General features: G+C 41.0%; 1 protein-coding gene and 1 non-coding gene across 2 annotated transcripts in view; both read left to right on the forward strand.

The window, feature by feature from the left end:
- The window catches only part of RMND1 (required for meiotic nuclear division 1 homolog), a 44,577-nt gene that overhangs the window by 8,986 nt on the left and 12,837 nt on the right, over positions 1 to 22,754 (forward strand). Inside the window, exons 3-10 of the mRNA XM_047101807.1 lie at positions 6,167 to 6,275; positions 8,021 to 8,096; positions 11,500 to 11,539; positions 13,437 to 13,537; positions 16,193 to 16,299; positions 17,206 to 17,270; positions 17,983 to 18,059; positions 20,417 to 20,537. Of these exons, the coding sequence (XP_046957763.1) occupies positions 6,167 to 6,275; positions 8,021 to 8,096; positions 11,500 to 11,539; positions 13,437 to 13,537; positions 16,193 to 16,299; positions 17,206 to 17,270; positions 17,983 to 18,059; positions 20,417 to 20,537 (696 nt within the window). The remainder of the gene's footprint in view (positions 1 to 6,166; positions 6,276 to 8,020; positions 8,097 to 11,499; positions 11,540 to 13,436; positions 13,538 to 16,192; positions 16,300 to 17,205; positions 17,271 to 17,982; positions 18,060 to 20,416; positions 20,538 to 22,754) is intronic.
- Positions 13,248 to 13,393, forward strand: LOC124529561 (U4 spliceosomal RNA). Its single transcript, XR_006966424.1, has one exon. It is a non-coding gene; the product is annotated as a U4 spliceosomal RNA (small nuclear RNA).

Genomic DNA, 22,754 nt, shown 5'->3' on the forward strand with positions numbered 1-22,754 from the left:
GTGTCTCCCTCTCTCTCTGCCCCTCGCCCGTTCATGCTCTGTCTCTCTCTGTCCCAAAAATAAATAAACGTTGAAAAAAAAAATTTAAAAAAAAAAAAAAGTTTTATGAGGAACTATGGTTTTCTATCACCAAATTTAAGGAGTCATATACGTGCTGGGTTCTTAGATACAAGATATTATGTAACATAATAGGCGTGACCTCAGATGCAGTTTTGCAAAAACAGAAGCAGCATGTGGTCTCTCTGAAGAGCACAGGGAAATAATAGAAAATCTTATGTTTCTAAAAGCATTTATTTTTTCTTTAGCATTTATTTTCTCTACACCCAATGTGGGGCTCAGCCTCATGACCCTGAGATCAAGAGTGTGTGCTCTTCCCAGTAAGCCAGCCAGGCCCCCCCTTGGAACATCATTTCTGATGATCTTACTCTTCATGGGCGAACGCAGTCTTGAAGTGTGGCTAGGTCCTATATCCCCAGGGCCGAAGACTGGCTTTTATCTGCCCCACATGGAGGGCCACCCCATTTCCACATGGGCATCCTGGGGCTGGGGAGTCCCTAGTGGTGGGATAGCCCTTTCTCCCCCTCTGGACACAGACAGGAAGGACTCTGCTTTGCACCAGAGAGCAGGTGTGCTTTGTCTCACTCCCCCACGTGCTCCTGACTCGCCCTCTTTCCTGTGCCACACAGCAAGCTCCCAGAATTGACTGAGTGAGGTTAGTCACTACCCGCTGTACTAGAATCAACTCTTTACCTAGTGTCATTTGCAGAGATCGTAACGTACTAAGATTTCAGCCCACTTGCCGTTGGCTCGTAGTTTATCTTGGCAGCAACGGTGTTCCTTGTTGGTGCATCTCATATCAGGAAGAGGATGCGAGAGGATGACAGCCACTGCTCTGATCAGCATGGAGGCGGGCACGTCCTTGTACTGCAGAGTTAACTAGTGGATTGTTATTAATCGATGGGTTTTTTTGTTGTTTTTTGGGGTTTTTTTTTAGCGAAATATAATAGAAAGCATCAGAATGCATTAATCGTGGTAGAAATGAATACTATTTCATGAAATTTTTGTGTCACGTATTGGTATATGTGCCCACGTGCATCTGTGTACTGTGTGTACAGAAGGCTTTTTCGCCGTGGGGTGGAGTCAAGAAACTTAAAAGCTAAAGCATTGTCCTGCTGACGTAAAACGTATCTGTGTTGTATAACTTTTATCTACGGTCTATACATAACAGGAAAACATGCATTTTTCTTTTCGTATTTAGAGGCAACATTACAGTAATGCATTACTCTTCTTCAGTACTAGAATGTGAATAAAAATAAGCTTTCTTTTTTAAGAAAAGTGTTCCATCAGAGCGTGTGATGCACTGAAGCAAGGATCGTATATAGATTTCTAGCCCCATCTGCTGGAACATGTTTTCTGTGGCCAGCAAAACAAAACACATATTGAAACACTGTGGCTTTCTTGGCTTTCGGTTTTAGGTTTTTGTTTTTTTTAACATTTTAAAATAGAAAGGCCTACATTTAAGTGTTAAATCGAGTAAGTGTTTGAGGTTGGTTTGGCACATCTACGTAAGAACAAGTTGTTGATCCCTGTCCTAAAGCCTGAAATTTGTGCTCTCACTATATATATGATTCATTATAAAAATCCAGAAAAAGACGTATGAAAACGGAAGCTTCTCACAACATAACAATATAATTAATATGGAAAAAACGGGACTACAACACACTCCGTGGGCCTCTTTCCCTTTACCAAATGGATTTCAGGGCAATCTTGAAACTTAAAGCAAAGGAAAAAAAAAGAAACTTAAAGCAAAGGATATAAACCTAAAAAAAGATTGATCCAGCAAATCAATCTGGAAAACTTTGTAAATCATTTATTAATGGAAGAAGCCATAACTTACAGAGAGAGTGAGTCCCAGAAGGCTTAAGGATACAGAAAGTAGTGTGGCAAGCCGTGTAAGTTTATGTGATGCTGGCCAGAACTTTGAGCCAAACTAAACAGGAGACAGGGAAAGAAGGAAAGGTGACAATCTTCAGAAAGTCTGCAAAAATCCTTGGAATGGCTAAGTAAAAACAGATTGTGTTTAAAAATTTATTTATAATTTTTTGGAACTCAGAATGTATTTTCTCATGGAAGTAGTGACTGAATGCACTTGAGTGCACGTTAGTATGTGTTTTTAGCACGGACCGGTCCGATAAGCAACGAATGATGGTGAGGCAGGCAGGGACCTAGCGGGTGGGAGGGGCTGCGTGGGCTGGAGAACTGGGACCACCTCCTCAGCTTTAGTGAATAATATATTCATTAGTTGAGTTATTTCTATTCCTAATTATATTCATTCCTAATTATATTCTATTCCTATTATATTCGATAGTTGATTATTGCCAGGTCTTCCACTTGGTCAGATCTTGGTGGAAATCTGGCTTTTGTGTGAAACCTCAATTTGTTGTTGAGGATGAATTCAAATTTTAAAAGCACTGTATGGTCAGGGTGCCTGGGAGACTCCGTTCAGTGTCTGACTTTGGGCTCATTTCATGACCTCATGGCTTGTGAGTTCGAGGCCTGCATCAGGCTCACTGCTGTCAGCACAGAGCCGTCTTCAGATCCTCTGTCCCCACCTCCATCCCCCCCGCAACGCTTTCTCTCAAGAATGAATAAACATTAAAAAAAAAAACACTATATGGGTCAACTTTAAAAAAATTTTTTTTTTAATGTTTATTCATTTTTGAGAGACAGTGTAAGTAGGGGAGGGTCAGAGAGAGAGGGAGACACAGAATCCAAAGCAGGCTCCAGGCTCCGAGCTGTCAGCACAGAGCCTAAGGCGGGGCTCGAACCCACAGACCGTGAGATCATGACCTGAGCCAAAGTCGGACGCTTAACTGACTGAGCCACCCAGGCGCCCCAAATATGGGTCAACTTTTGAGTTGGATAGGTCTCTGAGCTGCCAGTTTGCAATTCTGATTGTAGAACAGGTGGCTTCTGCCGTCTCCAGTACAGTTATGGGAAGATCCTCTACTGGAATAGTTCTTGGACTGAGGCCCCCTTATCTCCTCATCTTTTATCTTTTTTGTGCCTCCTCCTGCTCTTCTCGCTACAGCCCAGACAAAGTGTGTCAGCTGTAGTAGTCACACAAGTAATTCTGACATCCAACCTAATATCCTGTGATTTTGCTTAGTGAGTTTCAGTAAATTTGTTGGGTCTCCTGCCAAACACAGCCTGCCCACTGTGGCCTTACCTGGTTCCTGTTGGCAGGATTCCTTTCTTTCATGCAGCTGAATCTCATGTCCTCTCAGCTCTTTCTAACTCCATGAAGCCTTAAAAGAACAGATAGTGTTAGCATTTCTAAGCCTTACGCACATAACTGATTTCCTGTACTCCAGTAACTATCTGTACTCTAGCTGTGGATCCCTGTGATTTGTGTATCAGCGTGTGCTTACCTTCATAGTGACTCTGGGAACCCGCTGATCAGTTACCCATCTGTAAAAGGAGGGGTACATTTATCCTCACTTTCAACAATTTCTGCTTGTCTGACTTGCCTTTTTTTTTTTTTCTAATTGAGATAAAATCATTTTGCTGATGAGTGGACATTTGGTTGATTTTAGGTTTTTCAGCTTGTGTGTTCCTTCGGGGCCTCTGTTTATTCCTCTGCTGCTTAAAACAATTTTTTTTTAATGTTTATTCATTTTTGAGAAACAGACAGAGACAGAGCATGAGCCCGGGAAGGCAGAGAGAGAGGGAGACCCAGAATCCGAAGCAGGCTCCAGGCTCTGAGCTGTCAGTGCAGAACCTGACGTGGGGCTCGAACCCACGCACCGTGAGATCATGACCTGGGCTGAAGTCAGACACTCAACTGAGTGAGCCACCCAGGTGCCCCTACTGCTTTTTAAATCACACATTAGAGTGGCACCTGGGTGGCTCAGTCAGTTAAGAGTCCGACTTCAGCTCAGGTCATGATCTCACGGTGCGTGGGTTCGAGCCCCGCATCAGGCTCTGTGCTGACCGCTCAGAGCCAGGAGCCTGTTTCGGATTCTGTGTCTCCCTCTCTCTGCCCCTCCCCTGCTCACACTCTGTGTCTCTCCCTCTCAAAAATAAACATTAAAAAGAATTAAATCACACATTAGAATGGCATAACAGATTGAAGAAAAGGCAGGGCAGGCTTAAGCCGTTTCTTGAGTTTAGGGCCAGGAGTTAGGTAACAGAAGTGGGAGGAGGAAAGGAATTAATATACTACTTTTCTGAAATTTTGTACTAGGAGCATAACAGGAAGGGAGAGAGTTTAATGGTGACATGAGTAACTCCTAAGAGTAAATGCTGATTCGGTGACTCCTAAGCCTCTCTTAACCAGCAGTGGGTCAGACACCATACATATCAAATGGCCGTAGAATCACTCATGTTCTGATCAGAAATATAAAACTGTGAACATATGAAAATTCAGATGTAAATTACTTGATACACTGGTTCACCTCCCGTAAATTTTGATGGTTTAAACATACCCGTACACACGGTAAAAATAACTATAATCTGTGATTCACCATTTGTTTGTGCTAGCCATGGTTCTGAGCACTTGACATTCATCAGCTTGTCTAAACGTCACAGCAGTCCTCTAAGACATTTTGTCATTCTCATTTTCTTTTAACTTTTTTTTAATGTTTATTCATTTTTGAGAGACAGATGAGACAGAGCGTGTGTGGGGGAGGGGCAGAGAGGGAGACACAGAATCCAAAGCAGGCTCCAGGCCCTGAGCTGTCAGCACAGAGCCCGATGTGGGGCTTGAACTCACGGACTGTGAGATCATGACCTGAGCTGAAGTCGGATGCTTAACCTACTGAGCCACTCAGGCACACCTGTCATTCTGATTTAAAAAAAAAAAAGAAAAAAAGTTATTCAAATTCTGTGAACTCTTTAAGGCCTGTGTCAATAGCTTTTGAACTTTATTGACTTCATCCCCTAGTGAGGAATGTATTTTACCTAACACATACATAGATGTAAATGACAGAAAACTCGATAAAGTAACATTTACCCTACTATGAATGACGCACTGTAATGTTTTCTATTTTATTGAATTTAATTTTTTTAATTTTTTTTTTAGCATTTATTTATTTTTGAGACAGAGAGAGACAGAGCATGAACAGGGGAGGGGCAGAGAGAGAGGGAGACACAGAATCTGAGACGGGCTCTAGGCTCTGAGCTGTCAGCACAGAGCCTGATGCGGGCCTCGAACTCACGGACTATGAGATCATGACCTGAGCCGAAGTTGGACACTTAACCGACTGAGCCACCCAGGTGCCCCTTTAATTTCTTTTTTTTTTAAGCTGGTTTGGGCCAACCAGATCGGTAGCAGGATTCATGGATGGTTGTGGCTTACAGTTTGACAAAAGTGCTGTGCCATACTGCTCCCTGTGTGTGCACTGTGCAGACATAGGCAACTCAGATACACAGAATTTTTGTTTAATACTAACCAGAGTAAAAAGTGCTGTACTTCATTTATAGATTTAAAGTAATCTCTGGGGGAGCCTGGGTGGCTCAGTGGGTTAAGTGTCTGACTCTTGGTTTCAGCTCAGGCCATGATCTTGTGGTTCCTAAGTTCAAGCCCTGCATGGGGCTCCAAGCTGACAACGCAGAGCCTGCTTGGGATTCTCTCTCTCACCTTCTTTCTCTGCCCCTCCCCTGCTTGTGCTCTCGCTTGCTCTCTCAAAATAAATAAAAACTTAAAAAAAAAAAAAACAGTAATCTCTGCTGTAAAGGTTAGCAGCAATTTATCAAATGACCTTAAAATAATAATGTTTGTGAAAAAGTCACAGCAACTCAGGTTTGGAGAGACTGTAAATATCACGGCACCCAGCCTATATGGTGCCTTAATCCTCTCTGTAACTTTGTTTTAGTTTGTGTTTGCAACACTACCACCAGGGAGGGGGCAGTTCTGTTTTCTGGAGAGCCCACTCCACCTTTTTGGTGGCTGGCGGAAGAAAGTCCTTTCACGGATTGGGCTGAACTCCATCTCCCTTTAGCTTTTTTTTCTTCACTCTCACCGTATGCCTTGTATGAACCTTTGAGACATTTGACAAAAACTCTCGAGTGCTTGCTTTTGCAAAATGGAGTCCCCGAAGGCAATAGCCATCACAGACACTTCAACCTCTTGGTAACCCATGTCGTGCCGATCTTGCCGAAACAGGACCTGATGCACTGCACAGCGTTTGCAACTGCAGACGAGTATCATCTTGGATCTCTCTCTCAAGATCTGGTCTCCCACGGATATGTTGAAGTAACAAGCTTGCCTAGAGGTACATCTTGAACCTGGGCCAAATATGTTAAAATGTATCAGAAAATAGTTTTCCTGTGATACATCGTAAATATTCATTTGTTTACGCTCCATTTTCTATTTAAAGGATCTATCACAAAAAAATGATGTTGAATCTCTTTATACAAATGACAAAGATAAGAAACTAAAATGTATTTACAGAGAACTTTTAGTTCTCAGAGTAAAATCAGTGTGATTTTTTAAGATTTACTTATAGGATCACTGTGACTTGGGATAATCAAAGGCCATGCACTTCATTTCTGTCTCATAAAAAAGTTGTTTTATTCTTACAGAAAGGCCATACAATTGATAGAAATGTTAGGGAGAGCCTTTAAAGAAAAATTTACCAGTATAATTCAGTACTTTTAAACTAACAAAATTAGCTAAAAGAGGAATACAAATCATATTAAAAAAGAGAATCAAAATAAACTTAACAGGATTTTAGGATAGTATCCCGAAAGATTCTTGAAAAAAAAATAGCCTGTTTTATAGTAAAAAATAAGTAACTTAAAACACTCTGATGGAAGTTCATAAATTTACCACAAAGAAGCAATAATAGGTTGAAAACCTCCCTGCTACATAGAAGATTCTTCAAAGAGTCATTGACCCCATAAGAAACACTTGAAATGCCACCGTGCTCTTCTTTGGTGATCGGAACAGACTCTTTGTGCTGTTTGATGGCAGAAACAAACATAATTGGGGAAAACAGAGCTCTGTCCGGAGCCCCGAAGATAAAAAATTTTCCAGGTGTATCCTTGGCTGATCCCAAAAGCTGTCAGCAGGGTGACCTGTGCATTGCACTCTGGGGGACTTCTTGTCCCAGTCCTGTGCCCTGGGTCTTTTCCATTGCATTTATGTTGCTCTTGGCTACGTAGGTGAACTTTGCCCTCTGGAGGATATAGTGCTTAGGGATGTTAGAGCTGACCCAAAAAAGGTAGTTTGGATTTGGTCTTTAATCCGAACACCCCGTTCCCCAACCTCTACCAGGAGCTCTGAAGCTTTGTGGGTCCTAATTTTAAGTTAAGAAATTATATATAACTTTTTACATATTAGGAGTATACTTATTGATACATTAAAACATGTTTATAATTTATGTTATAGAATATTTGTATACTTACAAATATTAAGTGTACTAATATATACTTATTGATAACATGTGTATTAACATATTTAATAATATGCACAAGGTTAAAATACTTAGCTATAGGTGGCTACAGTGGTCATTCTCATGGTTAACTCTGAACCCACATTTTGAAACGGTCATTATCTTTCTGTCTATACGTTTTCTGTTGTCCCACATTTCACATGATTTAAATCCATCAAAATGAGTACTTTGAGAATATTAAAATTATATTAATAACATCATATTTAAAGGAAGAGAATTTTGTAAACAATGTAATTCCTGAAACTTGGTTGTATTGAAACTAAGACTTCAATAATTATTAACTGGACTAATGATTACTGAGTGAAAATGGTTGTCAGTGAGTGGTTTTAAATAGTACTAATAATAGTGCCTCAGGTGTTTTGTAAAAGTAATTTTTTATGGTCTTTTCCTTTTCACATATTAAATATTTTCAGAAACCTAAAAAAGATGGGCAGAATGTTATAGCATACTCAATGGCTTACGAAGGAATGATCATACGTACTTCATTAAAAGTTTCTAGGTGACTCATAAACCTTGGGTCACTTTATGGTGGTAGCTTTTCACTCATTTATTTTATATCACAGATGCAGCAAATATTTTGGTGATGGGCGTGGAACATTCTGCGAAAGAAGGTGATCCTGGAACAATATTCTTCTTCAGGTAAGACAAGAGAGCAGCTCTACTGGGAGATGGGCTTGTGGTCAGACACTGGTCTTTAAACTTAAGGGTGTACCTCCTCCCTTAATAGTAAATGTGTTCAAAATTTACCTGTGATTTAAACTTCTCCTTTAATTGTTATTTCATCTAGGAGACTTTGTCAGCTTTAGGAATTTTCTGGTGAAGTCTCTTATGAAACAGTTTTTTCATGGCTTGCCTTTATCTGTAAATCTGGATTTTTGTTCACTAAGAATACATAAAAGTACCTTGCCTTCCATTCATCTTCAGTGCCCCTTATCAGACTCATGCTACTACTCTGCTGTCTTTTCTTCTTTTTTCCTCCTTCTGTCGCTCTTTGGTTAAAGTTTTAGACCACCTTATCTCTCCAGAGACTTTAGCCTGGGACCCTGACTCACGTATAGTTATTCATTTTATTTAAAGGTTTTTTTTTCTTTTTTTTAATATTTATTTATTTTTGAGACGGAGAGTGTGAGCGGGGGAGGGGCAGAGAGAGAGAGAGGGAGACACAGAATCCGAAGCAGGCTCCAGGCTCTGAGCTGTCAGCACAGAGCCTGACGTGGGGCTCAAACTCATGGACCATGAGATTATGACCTGAGCTGAAGTCGGACACTCAACCGACTGAGCCACCCAGGCGCCGCTTAAAGGTTGTTTTAATACCAAATTGTCCAGAGTTGCTGAGTGAGAATGGTTATGATAATAGGAACCACTGAAAATAATTTCATATTATCCCCACAGCTCTTAAAGAAGGTCTGTTATTCTCATTTTGCAGCTGAGGAAACTGAGGGTGAGAGGCATTAAGGGAATTACCCACAGTCATGGGACTGTTCTGTGTAGAACAGAAACACAAGGAACATCGATAAGAACCCAAACTTTGATGAAATGTCTGTGATACCAGTGTTCGTAGTTGATAACTGGAGCTCCAGCTTGGTTCCTGTCAATGCCTTACCTTCCTTTTTTTTTTTTTTTTAATTTTTATTTTTGAGAGAGAGAGAGCATGTGAGCAGGGAGGAGCAGAGAGAGAGGGAGACACAGAATCCGAAGCAGGCTCCAGGCTCCGAGCTGTCAGCACAGAGCCCAATGTGGGGCTCAAACCCATGAACTGTGAGATCACGACCTGACCCGAAGTCAGACATTTAACCGACCGAGCCACCCAGGCGCCCCTTTACCTTCCTTTTTTATGTATGTTTAAGTAATCTCTACACCCATCATTCAGCTTGAACTTAACTCCGAGATCAAGAGTTGTGCATTCTACTGACTGAGCCAGCCAGGTGGCTGAACCTTACCTTCCTTTATTAAGTAACTTAGGAGATAATCAAGAGTTCAACATTTGGTCCAAGTAGAATAACATCCCCTTTGACTCAGGTGAGGAATTTGGTTGTCTGAGGGCCTCTAGATCGGCACCATCCAGTGGAAATACAATGCAAGCCACAAATGCAAGCCTCGTATGTAATGATACATTTTCTAGTAGCCACATGTTTAAAAGTTGAAAAAAAAAAGATTTACTTTTGAACACCAGTGACAATATATATTGCGCAAAATTAATGTTAATAACGTATTTTATTTAACCCAGCATGTCTACAATGCTGTCATTTCCGCATGTCATCAGTCAGTAATTAATGAGATTTTTACACTCTTCATACTAAGCCTTTGAAACCCAGTGTGTGTTGTACATTTCCAGCATCTCTCAGCGTGGACCGGGCACATTTCAAGTGCTCAGTAGCTCGCATGGCCTGAGACCGCACCGCACAGCACAGCTCCAAAAGAGGGGCGCTCTTCCCAGCCCCTCTCATCTGCCTGGAGGGGCTGCTCTGAACTGCTAATGCTCTGGCTGTGGCTTAAGGGGCAATCGCATCCACCTTCTGTCCCCTCCACCGGCTGGTGGCCGCAGCTTGCTGCCCGGCCCCCTGCCTGCCATCTCACCCCACCGCCAGTCTGTGGGCAGGATCGTTTTTTCTCATCACTACACTCTTCTGCCAGAAACTCTGCGGAGCTTGACCAGACTCCCGTCATGGCACAGGATTGGCTCCTCCCTGCCTCTCCGACCTGATTGCCCAGTACTTGCCCACGTCCACAACCGCATTGCAGACAGCTAGCTGTTTGTTCTGAGATGTTGCCCTGCTCCCTCTCGCCTTCTCCCTGAGCCCAGGACGTTCCCTCGGCCGTATCGCCGCCTCTCGTGTGCTCCTTCGGCTAGCCCTGCTCGTCCGTGGGAACTGTGCCCTCCCGTGTACGTCTCAGGGCATACCTGAGGGCGTACCTCTCAGGGCACTCACCACGTGGTACTGCAGCTGGAGGCCTGTCGGTCGGTCTTTTCTAAGTTGGGAGCTCCGTGAGGGTAGGAACCAGACCATACTCATCTTTGTATCCCAGATGCTAAGCCCAGACCCACACATAGGCTAAGCACTTCGCTTAAGAAACCCTTGAAGAATGAGGGGTGCCTGGGTGGCTCAGTCGGCTGGGTGATTTCGGCTCAGGGCATGATCTCACAGTTCGTGGGATCAAGCCCCACATCGGGCTCTGGGCTGACGGCACGGAGCCTGCTTGGGATTCTCTCTTTCCTCTCTCTCTGCCCCTCTCCTGCTCATGCACACACATGCACGCTCTTTCAAAATAAACGAAAGAATATTTTCTTAAATTAAAAAAAAAAAAAATGTTTGAAGAATGGTAGGAAGCCACCATATTTTTACCTGCCTTTCAATTCCACCTTTCCTTCCTCCAGGAAGAAAAGAGCCATACCTTTCTCTCTCTCTCTCTTGCTCTCACTCTCGCTCTCTTTTTAGTTACTACCAAAAATAGCTCAGTGTGTCAGACTTCAGGAATCGAAACAAGTTAGACCTTAAATTCTTTCAAAGCCAGAACTAGGTCCAGAGGCCTCCTGTGGCTTCACTGTTGTCCAAGCGCTGTAAGGATGGGTGGCATTATTCTGTGGGCGCTCTTAGCCATCTTTGGCTTTAATTTGTATCAGTCTCTTCATTCCACAACTATTAAAAGCATGATCCTTTATTCTTTTCCTATAGCAGAATCTGCCTAATGAGAGCTAAGACGGGTCTCAAAAATTTCCTTATTCTGATTTCTGTACATCAGAATTGAACCAGGTATGAAACAGTTCAGATCCATGAAATTATATAGTATTACAATAAGAGTTATTTATTCTGCAAACCATGTGAGAAATCCTGAATTTGGGGGAGCTCAGGTTGTATCAAAAGCTCAGTAATAGCTCTTTTGTTTTAGCAAATCATCTAGGGACCATAATGTCAAATAAGTAATCACATTTGTAAAAATTGCCTTTGGGATATATTCTAGAAGCTACCTAAGCATGGCTTCTTGTATGGCCTTAATGTATTCCACTGTTAACTTAATTGATTCTTTTATTCTTTTAAATCAGAGAAGGAGCTGCTGTGTTCTGGAATGTGAAAGACAAAACTGTAAGTATATATAAAGTATAAAAGTGTAAAAGTGTTTCTGAGAAAAAAATTGTTAATTAGCACTCAGTAATCTGAGCCACTGGAAGATAAATTAACAGGAAATCCACAGCTTACTTGCTCTGCATTATGTGATTGATCCTAGCACGTTTGTCTTCTAAAATGATTATATTTTGGCTTATAAGTTTCCTCCATTTTCCATCCTCTGGGCTTATTGTAATTTGTGAAGAATTAGAACAGCCTAGCTACAACGCAGACAGAAAGAAGTTAGTTACACTTTGTACATGATAATCTACAAAGTGAATCACAGTTCACTGGCATTTGACTGCACTAAGGTCTTACTTCAGATCAAGTTTTCTAGAACTTTCTCACAGGAAACAATTTCTTCATTATCTCGATCACAGTCTGTTTACTATAACTTTCTTAGAGGTAGTTTGATAATACAGATCAAAGCTTCATATTTAACTCAACAAAGTTTTACATTTAGAATGTTATCCAGAGGAAGTAATTGCAGTTACGCATGATAAGTGATGTACAGAAATGTTCATCGGCGTACCGTTTACAGTAGCAAAATGAGAAATAACCGAACTACGTAATGGTAGGAAGTTTGTCAGATACCTCCCTAGGTGATACCGCAGTTCTTAAAAATTATGTAGAAAAATATCTGTTCCTAGGAAATTGCCTAATTAAATTTAAGAAGCAGATTATAAAATATCACCATTATAATATCAGGGCTAGTTAAAAAAATATGCCTCATAAAATCCCACTTTTACTAAAAGGAAATACACCCCCACTACACACACACACACACACACACACACACACGGCGGTGGTAAGGTGGGGTTTCCTGAAGAAAAGGAAATATAAATGACTAATAAATATAAGAAAAATTGGCTGTTTGAAGTGGCAGAAATGTAAAAGGCTGGTAATACCCAGTATTTTTTAAGAATGCTCTGCTGAGGACACCTGGGTGGCTCAGTCGGTTAAGTATCCGACTCTTGATCTCAGCTCAGGTCTTGACCTCCGGATCATGAGTTTAAGTCCCACTTTGGGCTCTGTGCTGGGCGTGAAGCTTACTTCAAAAAAAAATGTTTTCTTAAATGTTTAGATTCTAAAATTGGAAAAACCGTTTTAGAGAGCAGTTTAGCAACATTTATCAAAATAGTAAGTGTGCACGTCTTTTGATCTAGCAATTCCTGAGGACATACCCCCATCAGACCACAAAGATACATAAGGATGGTGCATTTGCAACCTTGTAATAGTGTCTCAAGAGTAGGAATAATCTGTGGACGGACATTGAGGAAGGTTAAATAAATTGCGGTTTCTGCATTAAGGAGAGTAGCATTGAACATGTTTACATGCATAGTATGATCTAATTTTATATTAAAAAAAACACGTATTTTTAAAAGTCTGGAAAGATATGCAGCAAATTAGGGTTTTCTTTGGGGATTAAGAATTCAGGAGAGCAGAGAGAGATTATTACTTTATACCTTTATGTTGTTTACATTTTTATAACTATGGGACTTATACATTTTTAAAAAGATTTCACAGATACAAACCATAAAACTCGTGATTTTCTTTGGGTTGTGGAACGTGATAATTTTAATTTTATTTATGCTAATGTGTTTTCTAAATGTGAAAACATAATATATTATTCCGATGAGTTTAATATCACAACAAATTTGCCTTTTCCTTAAAAACTAATCAGAAGAGCTTTGCACAGTGGCAGTGAGTGGCCAGTGAGGTTTATCCGAGGCATGATTATTGCTAATTAAAAACTAAACAGAAGAAATGTCACCAAACGTAATGACAAATGTTATAACCCTTAACACTATGACATAGTTCTGTACGGAGAGGATCAGGTATAATTTCAGGTTACTTACTTTTCATTTTCTTCTAGATGAAGCATGTGATGCAAGTCTTAGAAAAACATGAAATCCAGCCCTATGAAATCGCACTGGTGCACTGGGAGAATGAAGAGCTTAACTACATCAAAACAGAGTGAGCAGCATTTTATCACGTTTACAAAAAGGGCACTTGGAATTACTAGACTGGAAGCAGTGGAGACAATAAACAACTTACACATTTGGAGACTCATTTTAAGAAAAAAGTTACTGGTACAGATACAAAGCCTAAACGATATAATAAATATTCGTAGGTAAACATAATTTTTTTAACTTGTCAGGCTACACGTAGTAGAGGGGCGTCAGGGTGGCCCAGTTGGTTAAGCGTCCGACTTCAGCTCAGGTCATGATCTCACGGTTCGTGGGTTCGAGCCCTGTGTCCGGCTTTGTGCTGTCAGCTCGGAGCCTGGAGCCTGCTTCGGATTCTGTGCCTTCTTCTCTCTCTGCTCCTCCCCTGCTTGTGCTCTGTGTCTCTGTCTCTCAAAAATAAATATTAAAAAAAAAACAAACAAAAACAAGTGGATAGCATAACCTTCCTCAGAAGTACTATGCCTTCATCAGCATGAACCTATCAGGTTATTACAGTAAAGGTCCTCATGAGTAAGTCCATTTTCTTCCCTGTTGGTTTTGAGTTTGGACGAGGGTGTGAATTAAGAGAATTACTTATAGAAATGGGGGTGTCTGCAGGAAGTGGGGGCCTGACAGCATCCTCAGAGAAGATGGGTGGGTAGGCAACATACCAGCTGATTGTCCTGTCTCAGCAAGCAGGGAAAGATGAAAAGATGTCAGAACAGAGAGAAAAGGCTGTGTGAACAAGATTGAAAGGCCTGGAGTTACCTGTCTAGTGGAATATGGAGAAAGAATCCTGTGTATCAGAGGAAGCGATGAAAGCAGAGCTTTAGGAAAATTGGAAGAGACAGTAGCAAGCCTTAGAAAGACCAGATGGGATCAGATAATAGCCAGCAAAGGTGAACTACTTGCCCTGTGCCCAACACTGTTCTAAGTGCTTTCCACGCATCCTTTCATGTATCCTGACAAAAACCCTCCAAATGACGTTAACTAGTTTTCGGGACGAGGTTCAGACATGTTTTGTCCTGCCCAAGGGCACCGGACCAGTGAGTGAGGGCCTGGGCCCAGAGTGGATGCACTTGAAAGTGAGGACGTGATCCTGAGAGACACAACAGACGAAGAACTAATAGAATTTTATTAATTTTATTTTTATTTATTTTAATTTTTTTAACCTTTATTGATTTTTTTGAGACAGAGAGCATGAACGGGGGAGGTTCAGAGAGAGATGGAGACACAGAATCTGAAATAGGCTTCAGACTCTGAGCTGTCAGCACAGAGCCCGACGTGGGGCTTGAACTCACCGACTGTGAGATCATGACCTGAGCTGAAGTCGGACACACAACCGACTGAGCCACCCAGGCGCCCCAGAATTTTATTAATTTGAGGGGTGCCTGGGTGACTCAGTCAGTTGCGTGTCTGACTTCGGCTCAGGTCATGATCTCAGGGTTCAAGAGTTCAGGCCCCACTTCGGGCCATCAGGCTCTGTGCTGACGGCTCAGACCCTGGAGCCTGCTTTGAATTCCATGTCTCCCTCTCTCTGCCCCTCCCCAACTTGCGCACGTGCGCGTGTGTGCACTCATGTGCTCTCTCTCTGAAATAAACATTAAAAAAATTTTTTTTAAAGAATTGTATTAATTTTTATTATTAAGCACTTGGTCTTGTGGTTATGGTTCCCATGAACTTCCCTTCTGTGCTCTACTTCCCTATCAAACCGTTCCTTACTAGGCACCGACAGACATGTGTGCCCCTGTGCGCGCACACGCACACGTGTGCACAGGTATTACCTTACGGTCTGTGGAGGAGTGAAATCCCCAACTGGGATCTCTTTGGATCCCAGATTCCGTAATTGGGTTTTGTCAATTAGTTGTTTCGTGAGTCCTGCCAGTGATTCCAGCTCTTGGCTGCCTTGTGCGGTGCTGTGACATTGGCCAAGCTCCTTCATTAAAGCATCCTGTCGACTCTGCTTTCTTGTCTTTTCTTTCTCCCTCGACCTGAGCTTGTCAGCAGATTCTGCCTCGCTGCCCTCCCGTCAGGACTCCTTGTCCACCGCTTTGTCCGTCTCGTGCCTCCCATCCTCTGTGATGGTTTACCCTCTTCTTTTCCTGTTTGCTTGTGACACGTATGTTCCCAAATTGACACCCTTTTGTCACTGCCCAGCCCCCCCAAAGTCCTCACATGTAACCTCAGTTTTTCACCGCTTCCCCATCTCCCTCGCCCTTCCCACCATGTCAGTGTGATTTTAGATCACGGTCTGTGTGTATGAGCAGCCTTTTATCAGTTAGCAATTTATTGTGATCATTGTATTCCCTTTCTACGAAATATCAAAACATTCTTGCTGATTTTTGCTCTGTGGACTTCATATAAATGAACCGTTCTCCTATTGAACGTTTATTTTTTTTCCTAGTTTTTTTACTGTTAAACATTTAACCATAAAAGTTTTTCGTACACAGATCTTCCTTTGCATTTTTTATTTTTTCCTTAGGATAAATTCCTAGAAGTGGAATTACTTGGATCAAAGGATATAAGAATATTTATAAGACTCTTGGTATAAATTGCCAAAATGACTTCTAGAAAGAGTGTAAAGTGACTTTTTCAAAATAAAAAAATTGAAGAAGAAAGAATGCAAAAAATTAAAGTGCTTTTTAAGATTTATACCTTTTTTTTTTTAATTTTCTTTTCACAGGGGACAGTCAAAACTTCATAGAGGGGAAATCAGGTTAAATTCGGAGCTAGATTTAGATGACGCCATTCTAGAGAAATTTGCTTTCTCAAATGCCCTTTGTCTTTCAGGTAAGTTATTGCTACTTATCCGAGAATATGTTGCATAGTTTTCATTTCATCAAAGGAAGCTTAACCATTTAGTAAGGAGTTAGGCATGTTTCACAGAACACTCGGCAAAGGTTTAGCATTTCTTTTCCTTCCAAGAGAAAAGAACGTATAGTACACAGGGAACAGAGTATCTGCTGAAGCTACTCATTCTTTATTAATTCTTTCAATAAAGCTTGCCCTCTCCAAAAATATTTTTTGTAGTATTGTTTTTCCCTTTGTGTCCCTCTCTTCTTCTATGTGGTCGTTACTCTCAGGTTGTCTATAATCCGGGCAGAGAAAGCCCGCTGTGACTGGGCGGAGGCCTCTGTAGAAAAGTGCACCCAGTTCCTCACGGGAGTGGGACAGAGAGCCACAGTGGCTCTCAGTTTTTTCTGGGAGATCCATGCACCTGAATAAAACTAGAAGTTCTCTGAGAGATTTGTAGCCATGCCTGGCATGGCCTGTCCACCGCTGTGGCTGGCTTGGCCTGTCCACCGCTCCCGGAGTCTTCGGGGATTCGTGAGCTTTACACACTGCCCCGAGAAGAGTAGGGGGCCCGCAGGATGGCCAGGAAGGCCTGGGTCCTGCCCCGTCTGCGCAGCCACACTTCCCTTCAGGGTGGACCTCATAGTCCTGGGTTTCTGAGATCCAGTGTTAGAAAGTCAGGAATTCTACCAGGTGTCACTTTGGTCTGCCAACATGGCAGAGTGCTCAGTGCTCCCCTGTATGTTGGTAACTATTCTTAAGTTTCAGTGTCACACTGTTAACACATGTGCTTCTTAAACTGGGCTGCAATGGCGGTAGAGGTCCTGTGCAATTCATTATGCGTTTTGTAGAAACAGGAGTATGATGATAAAAAAAAGTTTCATTGTTGTTTTTCTCCCCCAGTGAAACTGGCTATTTGGGAGGCATCACTGGACAAATTTGTTGAGTCTATTCAGTCAATTCCAGAGGTAATTATACCAATGTTATGATTGTTTTCAAGGATTGATTTCTGTTTGGGAAAAATACAAATTTCCCACCCAACAATATATTTAGGAGTATAATAAAGTAGTAACAAACACTGGAAAACCTACACTGAATTTAAGCAAAAACAGAACACTCGTTACATATAAAAAAATTTTATGCTGTTTTTTTTGTTTTTTGTTTTTTGTTTTTGTTTTTACTTTTTAAAACTTAAAAGTCTAATTACTTTCTTCTGATGGTGTAGTAATTTTAATGTAACTGTATTTTTTGAGAAGTGAGCTCTGTCCCCTCTAAGGAATAGGATTATGACCAGTTTTCTTGATTGAATAGTGTTTTGCTGAATTATGAGACAAATAGTGGCTTGAAAAATACGTGTAAAGTTATATCAAAATACACTAACACTCATGTTTACTGTGATTTTGTTTTTTACTTGAATGAATAATTGAATTATTCTTGGGGAAAGAGGCCCTGCTTTCCAGTAAGAGGTTAGGAATGTAGATCCTACAGGTGGGACAAGGGAATGTAAAATTTCTACTTAATAAGATTTTGAAATTTCAAAGAGAAATGACTGAGAGAGTGGCATCCAAGACAGTCCTTTACGTGGAGTCAGTGACTGCTTTAGAATGTGTTGTTTGGTCCTATGACTTGTTGGAGAGATATACATGTATGTACGTATGTATTTTTTTCCCTCCCAAATAGGCTTTAAAAGCTGGGAAGAAAGTGAAACTATCTCATCAAGAAGTTATGCAGAAAATGGGTGAACTCTTTGCCCTGAGGTAGAATTTTCTCTGTAAATAAAGTAATTTATATATTTAACAGTCTGAAGGAAACACTCCTGTAATTGTAGAATAAAAAGCAACCACGTACCCTTATGGGAATTGCAGCTATATTTATCTCCTGGATAAATAAGCAGGCAGAACCTTCCCGGTCAGGAGCCCTGGGGCTACATTAGGGACCGCACTGCATGAGGTTCTGCATGTGCACAGAGACCCTGATCCATCCACAGTCAACCTACGTACGGGGCACAGGAGATGTTCTCTGTAGGGAGAAAGGTATATTCTAGAATTTGGGTGACAGGAATTCTCAGGAAAACCATCTTATTGCATCTAGAGAGCATAACGCTAAGCAAAATAAAGCTAGTCAGGGAAAGACAAATACCGTATGATTTCACTCATTTGTGGAATTTAGGAAACAAAACAAATGAACAGAGGACAGAAAGACACAAACCAAAAAACAGACTCTTAACTGTAGAGAACAGATGGTTGCCAGAGAGGAGCTGGGTGAGGGGATTGAGAGTACACTTACGATGAGCGCAGAGTAACGTATAGAATTGTTGAGTCACCGTATTGTACACCTAATATAACATTACAAATTACGTTGGAATTAAAATATATTTATTTTATAAATATTATAAATACTATTTTAAATAATATATTTTACTTTAATTCCTATGTATGCGGGAAACAGAGACAAGTGCTGCCAGTTAAACTATGAAAGGATGCTTTTTTATCACAGAATTAACATTTACACTGAAATGACTTTTAGCCTTATTTGGGTGTAGATTCCGTCACATTCCCTCTTGGGCGTACATAAAAAGGAAGCATACGGGAAATTAAAGCAATGGCCACTAAGTCACAACTGCCACCCGTAAGACATCATTTTTTAAAGATGCCTTCCGTTTTCAGAGATGGGAAAGAACTGGATCTTAAAATTGGCGAAATACATCAATGCATCATTTTAAATAAGTTTCTGGAAAGGTTTCCCGTTTATTTCATCTTTGTAATTCTCCCAGGATTCATGGAACGAAACACCCTGAATCCTGGCCTTATTCTCACCAGGCAGTGGTGTTTTGTCCCTCGGAGTATATGGCGTGAGCTACTCGAGGTCGTTGTACGTAGTTTGAGAGCTGTTTTCCACATTCTCCGTAGAGATTGGCTTGGAGAGAAGTGCTCCAGGATTTCATCGCCTATGCATTTCTCATAGCTCAGGGGCCCTTATTCCGGAAGCCAGCAAAATAAAAGCCCACTCATCGGGAGCATCCGGGCAACACATGTGAATGAAGCCTTGAGTTTTCCAAGAAGTGGGGTAGAGAGATTCTTCTATCCTCTTCTCTGGTAACACAAGCAGAATTTGATACGGCAGATCATAATAGTATCAAAACTCAGAAGTTAGAGTTAAATATATTTAGGTTTGTGAGCAGTTTCTATAGAGTCCTCCTGTCCTTATCCTAAGTTTTCTTCTCTTTATAATAAAAGTGCTTGTGTATTAGTAAAAGGAACATGGTAAATCTCTGATAGATACATGGCAAGTTACATTGGGTGAAAACTTAAATCCAAATTACGTATAGTATTATCCAGTTTGTAAAACAAACAAAAATAAATATTCATCTTTATCTTGATATGTGTCGTGCTACAAATATATGTTTATATGTGCACACGCACACATGAATGCATACACAGGAAAGGTCTGGAAGGACACAGCAAAGCATTCGCAGGGCCTAAAGGATTTGAGTTGTGTTTTAGGGTAAGAGGGCTGACTACTGTTTTCTGAGTTCTTCTCTAGGGCTTTTCTTTTTTATAGTGAATAACCATTTATGTGTTATTTCTATGCCTTAAATTTTCATTTAAAAGTAAGCTTAGGGCTCCTATGCAAAAAGGTAGATATTGAAGGATGTGTGTGTGTATACTTATCCAGTGTTTGCACAAACACTGGAAGAATAAAGCTAACATTGGTTACCCGTTATGGGTGGGAGAAAAGGAAAGAGGGATAAGAATAGGAGTGAGATTTGTCAGTGTACCTTTTCTGTCATTTTTAAGCCACATGATTACCTAGCCACAAAAAAAAAAAAGTGTGTATATATTGTAAAAATTTTTAATAAAAACAGAAAAAAGCTCAGAATGAAAGCAAAATGAGGGGATTTTTTTCTAATTACTTCATAAATAATATTAAAGATTGAGGTAATTTGGTGGCAGATTTTGAAATTCTTATGTAAATTTTTTTTTATTTACGTGTTTCTCAGAAACACGGTCAGCATTAACAAATGTTTTCATAAAGTACTAGGTAAAAAGAAATAAAGTAGAGACTGATTTTTCATTCAAGGTAAAAAAAGTTTTATAATTTCTGTTTTTTTAAGACACCGTATAAACTTGAGTTCAGACTTCTTGATCACTCCTGATTTCTACTGGGACAGAGAAAACCTGGAACAACTTTATGATAAAACTTGTCAGTTCCTTAGCATTGCTCGTAGAGTTAAGGTATGTATTTTATGCTTTCACTGAGAAAGACACAACACTGTTTATAATTTGTGTGACTGTGTGAAGAGAAATTTGAAATTTAAGTAAATGTGTTTCACTGTTTTGGGAGAAATACCTTGTTTGACTTGTATTCAGATCTCCAGATTTCCCCTTCCCCATCTGCTGTGTACAGTTTCCAGAAATTTTCTTTATTGCACCAAAGGAAATTCTGATACTTGCTCTGCAGACTAGATGAGATAAGTGAGAGTTTGGAGGCCTACTTTTCCAAGCCCTCATCAAGTCTCAAGCAAGAGTTCTTGGGTCCCAGAACTGTGTTGGTGGCAGCAAGAAAAGAAATGAATTCAAGAAAGAACCTTCCAAGACAAATAAGTAATTGATAATGGGAGGCCAAGGGAAGGGAAGAGTCATCAAGGATGACTGATGTTTGCCTGCGAGTGCCCGGTAGGAACCTGGCAGTACATAGACAGGTGGGGTCAAGGGGAGTGGAGGAGTGAAATTTAAGATATGTTGAGGGGCGCCTAGGTGGCTCAGTTGGTTAAGTGTCCAACGCTTGATTGTGGCTCAGGTCATGATCTCATGGTTTGTGAGATTGAGCCCTGAGTTGGGCTCTGCACTGACAGCCTGGAGCCTGCTTGGCTCTGTCTCCCTCTCTCTCTGCCCCTCCCCCATGTACACACACTTGCTCGCTCTCTCTCTCTCTCTCTCTCTCTCTCTCAAAGTAAATGCACTTAAAAAAAAAAAAAAGATACATTGAGAGTACGGGGCAAGAAGCCGTCCAGTGAGAACCATCACGCAAGCACTTAGAAGCAAAATGAAGCAAAACTGAGAAGACCTAGGCATCAAGAGAATGATGGGATGGGTGGAGGTGGTCATGATAAGAGAGAAACGACGTGGGGAAGGAGGGTGCAAAAGAAAATGGATGTTTTGCGACATAACGCACATAGTTCTGTGACCTTTTATTACATTGACGTCCACGTGACCACGTGGTGTGGGGACGCAGAGCTGTTGTGTCACCAGAGATCTTGTGCTGCCCCTTCTAGTCACACCGCCTCCCCTCCCCCACCATCCCTAACCCCTGCCCGTGAGTGATCTAGTCTCCGTAATTTTGTCATTTTGAAAATGTTACATAAATAGAATCGCATGGCATGCGACTCTTAAAACTGTCTTCACTGAGCATAATGCCTTTGTGATCCATCCGAGTTGTTGCCTGTATCAGTCCCTGCCCTCCTGTGCATTCCTTAAAACATTTCTGGGGATTCCATTTTGGTTTATCTATCTCTGTATTTTTTACTATGTCTCTCAGCACAGATATTTAGTGGTTGTTCTAGATACTATATTATACATGCATAGCTTATCAGTCTGCTGGTTTTGACATTTGACCAGAGTAAGTCAGGTGTAGAAATCTACCCCCCTTTACATCCTTTTACCCTCCACCATTTACAGTACCGTTGTCTTAACTGTTCCGCAGACATTGTGACAACTCCATCGGTGTTACAATTTTTGCTTCAGCCGCCGAATGTAATTTAGAAAACTCAAGAGGAGAAGGAAATTCTATTGCATTTACCTCTATTTTTGTTCTTTCTGTTGTTCTTTTTTTCCTTCGTGATGTTCCAAGATTTCTTTTAGTCTTTTCCATTTCACAAACATTCTTTAGTTATTCCTTTAGGGTAAGTCTGCAGAAACAGACCCTCCTAGTTTTCCTTCATGTGAGACTGTCTCAGTAACCCCCCCCCCGCCGCCCCCAGCTCTAGGGTTCTGGGGTGACTGTTCTGTCAGCACCCGAAAACTGCCATGGTACCTAGTTCCGAGCTGCTTGGTTTCTGATGAGAAAGCCTGAGTATAAGCTCCTTTCCCATTCCCGCACACATTCAGGACTCTGTTCACTTGTTTTCTGTTCTGGTTTGTCTCTGTCATTTGTGTGGGGTCATGTCCATTGCTCTGCCTTTGAGGTCACGGATTCTTTTTTTTTTTTTTTTTATCACCTTCATTCTGCTGCTGAGCACATCGCTGAATTTTTTTATTTTGCTTATTGTACCTTTCAGTTCTAAAATTTTCGTGTGATTCCTCTTATGTTCTCTCTTTGCCGAGACTGGTTTTTGTTTTTTTTTTCTTTTTTTTCATTTGTTTCAAACATGTTCATAATTGCTTATTGAAGCAGTTTCGTGATGACTGCTTTAAAATCCTTGTCAGATAATTTCAGTATCTGATTTATCTTGA

Source organism: Lynx rufus, unplaced genomic scaffold (assembly GCF_022079265.1).
Source record: "Lynx rufus isolate CCGP_SWC_20201006 ecotype Redwood Valley unplaced genomic scaffold, mLynRuf1.p SCAF_6, whole genome shotgun sequence".
NCBI classification, from domain to species: domain Eukaryota; kingdom Metazoa; phylum Chordata; class Mammalia; order Carnivora; family Felidae; genus Lynx; species Lynx rufus.